The following is a 9,803-nucleotide window of genomic DNA, read 5'->3' as shown; positions in this document are numbered from 1 at the left end:
AAAGTTTCAGACAGACAGGAAGAAGAGGTTTAGAGATCTACTGCACAGCAGGGTGACTGTAGTCAATAATAATATTATATATTTCAATAATAATATTACATATTTCAAAATAACTAAGTATATTATATATTTCAAAATACCTAAGAGTAAATTTTAAATGTCTCACTGTGAAAAGTGACAGGTGAAGTGATGGATATGTTAATTAGCTTGATTTAAACATGCCACATTGTATACATATAACAAAATATCACACTGTACCCCATAAATGTATACAATTATGGTTTAGCCATCAAAAATATTAATAAAAAACTCTGCCAGCAAAATTATAGAATAAATCTATGTATAATTCAACAGCATAAATTTTGCTATTAAATAAAAAACATTTACCTTTTACATACTATGCATATCATTACTGCTGGGAAAGACCTATTTTTGGTTCTGGTTTTATTCCAAGTTTGCCCAGCAGACTGCTATAGAACCAGCATCTTTGGTTTCAGGTTGCTTTGTCAGTAGTGGAAATGGAGTTTATCCACAACCTCTCTCCCACTCCTTTTGGTGACCCACAGCATGGGGATTTTACATGATGGTCGAGTGGACTCTATACTTTGTGGCCACAGGTCAAAACTAATTCACAGATTACATTCTGAGCCCTGGTGCTCTTCATCACAGACTCTTTTCCTTCTCCAGAATAAACTTAGAGGACCCTTACCCATTGTAAGATATTATGACTCTACGCCCTATCTTTTCTACTCTAGAGGGCTTTGTAAAGCATGGGGTAAAGCAATTCTCAAAAAGATCTGGATATATAAATATGCATTATTACAAGAAGGCATTTCTCTTGAGGGTGTAGAAAGTAAATCAAACTGACTGCAAAATCTAGCAAAGCAATACTTAAAAGTATCAACTTACTTGATCAAGAACAGCAGTGGCCTTCCAGAAGCCCAAGATTCTCTTTGTCAACTTCTTTCATGTAGAGGTTTATACTTATGTAATTGGTATTAAGCAAGTCTTTTGGAAAATTTGTTGGTAAAGTATATTGAGAAGATGAGGGTGGGTGATATTTATTAAATACATGCTATGTACTAAGTACTTCACTGATACGCCCTTGAGTCCTTACAATCACCCCTCAGGGTAGATATTTATTACTCCGTATCTTTTACCAAAAGGAGACTGTGAAACAAGCATTTAAATGCCAGGGTTTTATTTGAGAGATGAAGGAGGCACCAAAGAGGGGTAAGGAAGTGAAATTAAAAGGCAAGGCAGTCAACACAGCATGGGTTATCAACCAGCTCACACTGTGGGCAGCCGAAGCCTGCAATGTAGAACATGACCACCAGAAGAATGAAGCTGGGTATTTACACACCAACTCCCTTAAATCCTTGGGTGAGAGCTGTTCCACAGGGCATTGATTCTACAACACTTAGCATGCCATGTGGATGGAAAAGCAGGCTCCAAATTCAAGAGAAAGTTTTCATGCAAGTGTGGTTGGTTGGAATTTACCTGGTGAACAGCTGGCCAGATGTGTTACATGGAGGCTTCTAGATTGAAACCCAGGACTGACTGCAGAAGAAACCACTGCTTTCTTAATCATGTCTTTCTAATACAAGTCTTTCCCAGGTGTTCCATGATTGAGTGAAATTTTAGATTGAGACCACAAGGTTTTTTGGAATGGCAACTTCCTATATCCTCTCTAGAGCGAGAAAAGCCTCTTTAAGAATTAGCTGTAAATTTGGCCTTAATGTTCCACGTTAAAGCCAACTGTTTATAATCAGCTGACTTTTATGTTTTGTAGAGGCCCTGTATTTACTGGGTCTCCCATTCATTTCACATGTTCTTTTTTTTCACATGATATGTCCATGATCCATACGTGGAAGGAAACAGGTGGGAAGCCCATTCTGGGTACCAAGCAAAGAGCAAAGGCACATGCCTTGTGAAAGGAGGAGCCTCCAGCAGAGCTCAGCCAAGAGTGATTTCATGCAAGCACTTCTCTAAGTCCTTCATTTTTGACTCATGCCTCTGCCTTTTTAATGCGATAGGGACCTGATTCCCTCCTGCTGCCTCCCTAACCCCACTTCTAGTGGCTTAGATGTGCTCTGGCAGACAGCCTGCAAATAATATTTCAAAGTCTAAGCATATAATGTTTGCTCACTTAATGTAAACAACAGAGAACTAAATATGAACTTTGGCAAAAGTCTATTAATAATTGACAAATAATGGAACGCTTGGTGAGGAAGGCAATGCATGAAAAAATAATAAAAACAAAAACCAGCACCTGCAGTTGCAATAACCCATCAAAATGTTCACTCGCCTAGTTTGCATCAATGATTATGAACAGCATGCTAAAGCAATACTTCAAAAGTCTGTATATGACTATTACAGGTCTGGGGCAAATGATCAGGAAACCTTGGCTGATAATATTGCAGCATTTTCCAGGTAAGGAAATTAATTTTTTTAAATTGTGTTTTAGAATGATACAAAGATATTGTACTAAAATAAGATTTCCTAGTTTTATGTTGATGGTGTGGAATTATTTGTCTAGATTTGTGCTTAGTCGAGAGGAAAAAATTCTTAGAGCTGTAAAAAATCTTGGGCTTTTAAATTATTTTAAAATATTCCGAGCTTGGGAATCTTGAACAATGGACTGCAAAAGCTAAAACTACATTTTGTCACTTGGAAGTATGATGATAATTAAACTACACATAAAAATAGTGATAAATTCTGATAACTCCATGTCATTTTTCTTTGGTACAGCAGTAGGTTCTTATGTTCATGGCATAGGAAACAGCATGAAATGCAAGATAGCCGTCTTATCTGATTGGACCAGATCAGATCGTTGTCTCAAATGTCCCCATCCTGCTCATTTTTTGTGTTATCATTCATTTTGATTTTTGTCTAAACTTTTACTTTAGATTTCAATTTGTCTGTGTAGCATTAATCTTTCAGCTTTGCTGTTTCATCTCTCCTCCAAAGTACTTCATCTCACTTCTCAAATTACTTTTCCCTTGGCTTTCATATTTCGAAGCACAAGATGGGGGGTGTCATAGTTTATATTTTCTTTTTATAATAAAAACAAGAAATAAAATAGTTTTAAAAGGGTGTTTTTCGCTTAGCAGTTACACAAGTGGTTTATTTGCTGGAGTAGCGGAGGACAGGCTTCAATGTGTTACCCTCTTTTATTCTCATCCATTTTACATTATAATCCTTAGTAAAGCCAAAGAATATTATGGATACCCTTTGATGGTGATAAATTAAAGAAAAAGAGGCAAAAAATATCCAGGGGGAGAGCATCTGCCTTCCTTTCTGAATCTTTTCCTTAGTCCAGATCAAAATCACTTAACATCACTTTTCTAGATATAAATCAGGAGAAATGAAATCATTCTAACCAAGGTGGTCCCTGGCAGGCAGCACCGACTGACCCATAAATCAGTGTAGGAGCCTGAGAATGGTGATGGGTTGAAGAGTGGGGCTTCTGAGCCCAAATGAGCTCAACACATGCTGGAGAGGTCATGGGAAGGGGAAGTTAGCTAAGAGTGGAGGGGCTCAAAATTCTGCATGAACTTTTCCAGTCATTATTTAATATTTTGGGCCTGTTCTAAAGTTTTTGCTCTTGGAAAATATCCCTTCTTGGGTCCTTATCAACTCTATTCACCAGGTAATGTGGCTTGCCTACAAGTGGCCTTCTGGAAACAACACCTTAACCCCAAGTAGGTCATTGTAACCAACGAAGTTTCAGACCCTTGGCAGACTTACGGGGTTGGCATGTCAGCACTGCTCAGGTCACAATGCCCAGGTGAACACCTATTCCATTTATACACAGCTGACTTCAACCCTTAACTCACCCCACCCCATGCTAATTAACTAACTCAGGCTTATTAGGAGGCTCCATAGGCTAGACTCTGTTTTACATACTGAGGACAGAATCATGAGCCAAATTCCTGTTCACGGGAACTTGCATTCCAATGGATGCCCATTGACCTCCATGATGCTGATGGGTTGAATCGATGCAAAATGGACCCAAAACATTTTGCCCAGTGGAGGCCTCAGAGAGGGAGCAAAGGGGTACAGCAAAGCAGGCAGAGCACCTCCATAACCCTAGACATTCTAAAAACTTTGAGAGGCATAGAAGGCTTGGTGACTTCCAAGTTGTGAACTCAAAAAGTGCCTCATGGCTTTTGTGAGTTACATGGTGCTCAAGTGATGACTGAGTAACTTAAGGACAGATAAATAATGCAAGTGAGGTTGCAAAGCCAACTTCTAAATGAATCTCAGTCATTCTCTTTTGTTCAGCCTTAAAGGAAAAAAAGGTATTAATCAACTGTCTTTGGAGGACAGCTGATGCTATGTTATTACCAACTACTTGATAATACAACAAATGCTAGGGGCTGTTACTGTCTAACATGTCAATTCCTCTTTTGCAGTGTGACTTGCTGGGTCATTCTTGCTTCCTCACCCTGTGTCATGTAGCTTATCATGTGGCTTTCTACCAGGGTTGTCATGGCTTTGTGTTGATGACATAAAGGAAATCAACCTGAAATTTCTCATTCTGTTTCAAAAAAAGGCTGCAAAACAACCACGCCTCAGATAACCTGCTGTGACCCAGGACAGGGTATTTCAGAGATGTTTATGAAATTTCTGCACCTCCCCTTCCCACAAGTACAACAAAAGGTCATTCACAGTGACAGCTTTTATCTCTCTCTACTCAGCTCTGATAATCCCATTTTGGAGTTCTAGGGACAGGACCACTCATGTGAACCAGCAGTTGCTTGTAGACATTTCTGGGAAAGGCTTGAGACTCTAATATTAATGTGGCCAAAGGGGGGGAAAATGACTAAAGGATAAATAAAAGGAACCATCCAGAAGAATGAAATTTTCTACTGCAAAAATGTAAAGAACAGGGCAAATGTCTGCAGGCTACATTTCGTGTGGCCTGACCTGATTGGGGTTAATTTGAAAAAGAACAGTATTTTGTTTCTCTTACACATTAACTCAGAGTAGCCTTCTCAACCATAGTATGAACGTATTTGTGGCTTTTTATCTGAAATTATTTTTGATGGTAAATAATTCTGTAATCTGGGCATTTAGAAGCTCTATGATTTCAGAAAAGGAAGCTCTTCTATTTTCATCATCTATTGACATTGAAAATTGTGTAGTTTTCTTTTAAATAACAGATGGGTAGAAGTGATACCATTCTCTTGATGTAATAATATTTGAGAAGCAATATAAACTCACCAGTGGCATTTTTAGTGTTCTTATACATTCTCTTTGTATCATATGTTTAAATGTTTAGAGTAAAAAATTAATGTTTGAAGTTGGAATGCAGTATGATAGTATTGTAGAACTTACAAAACATTAATTCACTGTGTTCAGTTGCTGTGATTCAGCAATAGCATACAGGTTTAAAGCTGGACGACAAGTGTCTTCTTTCAACAGAGCAGCCACATCTTGGGGAGTATATATATTACCTAATTCTTTGATAAGTTAAATCAGAGGCCTATGTCAGATGTAAAGAATGGGCCAAAAGTCCTGTTAAAGGATTCCCACCTTTACTGTACTTCCTTCAACAGAGCAGCCACATCTTGGGGAGTATATATATTACCTAATTCTTTGATAAGTTAAATAAGAGGCCTATTTCAGATGTAAAGAATGGGCCAAAAGTCCTGTTAAAGGATTCCCACCTTTACTGTACTTCCTTTACTCAGGCATCTTATTTTCTATCCTTTAAAAAAGATTTATTATTCAGTTGGTTCCACTGTTTTGTCAATCTTCAAATACTTTTTCCAAAGTGGAGGCCCCATGAGAGCACAGTCCAAGGTTAGAGAGTGGTACTAATTTATGTATGATTGTGGGAAAGTTACTTAAATTTGGGATGGAGTCTGGTGAGGCTTAGAAAGCTGTTAGAATTACCCTACGAGTTATTTTAATTGCTATTTGGAGAATATGGGGGAGGACGCTTTAAAGAACCTACATTCTCTCATTGCATTGATTTAATCTAATCTGGTGTACGAATTGCATTTTGTGCATGGTTTGATGAGTCTCTGTAATATCCTCGGAACAGAAAATAGTATTTACGGAGAAGCAGGAGCAGTTATTAAAGTGACTGCGCCACCAAGTGGACAAGTTATTAAAGTGACTGCGCCACCAAGTGGACAAGTGTAAAGCTACTGTCTGGACAGAGAAGGAGTGAGCCTTGCACACACACACACACACACACGCACGCACACACGCACACACACACACACACGCTGCTGCCTTTCAGCTTTGTGAATTTTCGTCATAAAAGCTTTCATTGTTTCTCCAGCTCTCAGTAAATATTACTGAGAAACAAGTCTTCCAAAGCTGGCATGGCAATGGCTGCTATTAAAACCATTTTCTCTCATTCTAATAGCACACTTAGAGAAGATTGGTAATAAAAACTCTCTTCAAGGCGTCTACCTCTCTTCCTTAAAAAATGGAGATCAAAGAATCATGCCGTGAGGGTCAGTAGAGAAGAAAAGACTTCCAGGAACAGGGCATGTGGTGTGACATAAAATAATGACAATTATGATGTTCAAAGGGACAGCTTAGAGATCGCACAGTAAAACTTCTTTATTAAGCTTTTCAGGGACTGGATATTTTTACTTCATTATGTGAGGAAGGGTTAGATTACAGACCCTTCCTTATTCTACAAAGCAACATGAAGGCAGAATTTCTTCTTCCACGAAAGGAAATATGCTTCAATTAAGGACTTATTTTTTTTTTGGTTACTCCGTTACTAAATCATTCTTCACTCTATTTACTGAAAAAATCTTTATCTCTCTGGAAGCAGAGTTAAATCTAGGTAGTGAAAGGTGTGTGCTGGTTAGATACATGTACGTCCATACAACATGTTTATTATACTAATTTGCAGTAGACATAGGACTTCTTCAGAACTAATCAGGTACTAATACAAAGAACAATAAACCCAAACAAATAGGAGATATAAATTTTGCTGGGAGGAAAGTGAATGAGTTCTCCTGTAAATTTGGCTAGTGAATTTTTGTTGGTTTACTGGTTATTTTCATTCCAATACAGAAGTCACAGAAAAAAGTCATTTAAAATAATTCCTAGAATTCAAAAACTCTTTAAGCCCCAAATTTTGTCAAATAACATTCTTGAGGAAACTGTTCAATTAAACTAAAAAATGTATATTGTCTTAATCATCACATTTCAGTGGATACAGCATTCAGCTCGAGATTTTGATTATAATTATAACCATTTTATGATGTTAAAAGTAATTGCCTAAAGCTCCCATCCATTGTATAAAAAGGCAAAGTAGACATAGCATATCTTCTATAATCTGATCTCTATGTCTTTGCATACCATCTTCAAAATGGCTTTGAGGAAGTGAAATTAAAACCATGTTCACACAAAACCTGTAAGTAAATGTTTATAGTGACTTTATTTATAATTGCTCCAAACTGGAATCACTTCAAATATCCCTTAATTTGGGAATGAATAAACAAATGGTGGTACCCTGTACAACGGAATACTATGCATCAACCAAAAGGAATAAACTATTGGTACACGCAACAACATGGATGAATCCCAAATGCATCTTGCTAAGTAAAAGAAGCCACACTCAAAAGGTTACATGTTTTTATGGCTCCATTTATACGATATTCTGAAAAGCAAAATAAAGGGACAATAAAGCAGATCAGTGCTTGTCAGGGGATTGAGGTGGGGAGAGAGTTTCACTACAAAGGGAAATAAATAAATTTTTGGAGTGATTGAACCATTCTAGATCATGATTATCTTGGTTGCTACACCACTGTGCACATGTGTCAAAATTTGCAAAACTGTACACTGAAATGGGTGAATTCTGCTGTATGTTAATTATATTTTAATAAAAAAAATTGCTTGGAAAATTTATTATCTTCTTATTGTTAACTTTCCATCCTAAGAAACATTAATATTGCCTCTTTCTCTTTAACTTTGTAAAATAATTCGCTTGATAGAAAATAATCCAAAAGAATTTTCTCTTTTTAAATAAAACATGTCAGAGATTTGGTTATGCTTTTGAAATTCTAATTTTTTTTTTTTAATTCTAGATGGAAGCTGTATCCACGAATACTCCGGAATGTTGCTGAGATAGACCTGTCGACTTCTGTTTTAGGACAGAGGGTCAGCATGCCGATATGCATTGGGGCCACTGCTATGCAGTGCATGGCTCATGTGGATGGGGAGCTTGCAACTGTGAGAGGTAGGAAAAAGGTCCTTACCACAGGGACAGGAGGGGACAACCCAGCATGTCGCAACTTCCTTCTCTGTATGCATCCAGCAAACAGTTCCCCAGATGTTTTTACACTCCAGAGAAATTAAGCTCATTGACTCTGCCATCAAAATGCAGTGTTCTTGCATGTCCTGCTCCTTTATTTTCCAGCTGTGTGACTCTGGACAAGAGACTCTCTCTGTGCCTTGGTTTCCTCAGCCATAAGCGGGGATAAAAATGGTAGCTACCTCATTGGGTTACTGTGAGGATTGAACTAGTTCACACATATAAAATGCCTGGCACAGAGTAGCAGCTTGTAAGTATTACCTGCGGTTATATCAGGAAATTAATATCAACATCTCAGAAAATGTAGGTCTGGGAAATGGATTCATCCAAGGTCAGAGCTAGTTGGTAGCAGAGGTGGGATTCGAACGCATGGCTACATTATCTCAAAGCTCTTCTCTTTCCCCCAAACCAAAATGATTCTCACAGTGAAAGTTTGAATGCAGTAACTTGGTTGGGTGTGTTTTCTGCTATGGTTTAAGATCATGATTCTTTTTAATGGATGGGTTATATTCTGAAGAGAGCATTTCCGACTGCCTTAGAAAAGGCTGATGAGAAAACCAAATATGATGTTAAAAATCTCTTATTAGCACTAACTTATTAACTTCCCAGTCCCCTAGCACCTATAGTATTTGAAAGGTTATGCATAGTGATAAATCTCCCCAAATTCTGTTTCAGAAACTCGTATAAAGTTGGCAATGAATTCTACTTGATATCTCTTGATACTAAGCAAGGCAGGCAATGCAGGCCAAAAGAACAAGAACTAAATACAACTTTAAGGCATTTTAGTTCTAAGAATTAAGGATCTTATGGATTCACCTGCCTTCTTGAAATGCCTGTCACTAAATTCTTCCAAGGATATCAGAGTGGCATGATGAAGTTGTGCTGGACAGACTTAGGTAAGAAGCTGGTTGCTCCTTTAATTCTAAGACCACACACAGATAAGTGGCTTTGGGGCCCCAGCCATTTCTTTATGGTAATCCTGAAGCATAAACAAGGAGAAGAAAAAAAAAAAAAAAGGAAATACTAAATGGGTATATGTTTATTTAAAGTTGGGATAAGAAAGGCTGTTCCAAGCATGATGCCAGAGACAAAAATCAGTGAAATAACAGAAAACAAATTAATAGAAAAAACTGAATGTCAGTGCTTTCAAATTTGTGTAAGAATAGAAAGCAAATGGCAAACTGAAAAAAAATGAAAAAAACAAAAAAAAGAGACTGCAAAGGGTTAATGCCCTTTCTATGTAAAGAGCACTTATTCTTGAATAAGAAAATTACAAATTACCCCAAAGGAACAAAAGGATGTAAGTGAACAAAAGTTATAATTAAGAAATTCACAAATGGAGACAGAAAAATGGCCAATAAACATATGAAAATATTCAATTTCACTAATAATCAGATAAATGCAAATTATAACCATATATTTCATTTTCAGGATAACAAATTATTGTTTTAAGATTATGCAGTATAATGAGGTTAGGAGAAAATGTACACTTTCAAACACTGATGGGAAG

The 9,803-nt window shown here is 37.3% G+C and overlaps 1 protein-coding gene across 1 annotated transcript in view; it reads left to right on the top strand.

Annotated features, from left to right (window-relative positions):
- The first annotated feature begins 2,234 nt into the window (after nt 1–2,234).
- The window catches only part of HAO1 (hydroxyacid oxidase (glycolate oxidase) 1), a 55,312-nt gene continuing 47,743 nt past the window's right edge, over nt 2,235–9,803 (top strand). The window contains exons 1-2 of the mRNA XM_008585548.1: nt 2,235–2,433; nt 8,067–8,218. Coding sequence (XP_008583770.1) covers nt 2,297–2,433; nt 8,067–8,218 — 289 coding nt within the window. The 5' untranslated portion in view covers nt 2,235–2,296. The remainder of the gene's footprint in view (nt 2,434–8,066; nt 8,219–9,803) is intronic.

This window comes from Galeopterus variegatus, unplaced genomic scaffold (assembly GCF_000696425.1).
Source record: "Galeopterus variegatus unplaced genomic scaffold, G_variegatus-3.0.2 Scaffold3616, whole genome shotgun sequence".
NCBI lineage: Eukaryota > Metazoa > Chordata > Mammalia > Dermoptera > Cynocephalidae > Galeopterus > Galeopterus variegatus.
Note: the sequence above shows the minus strand (reverse complement) of the source record. Positions and strands in the feature narration are given on the sequence as shown.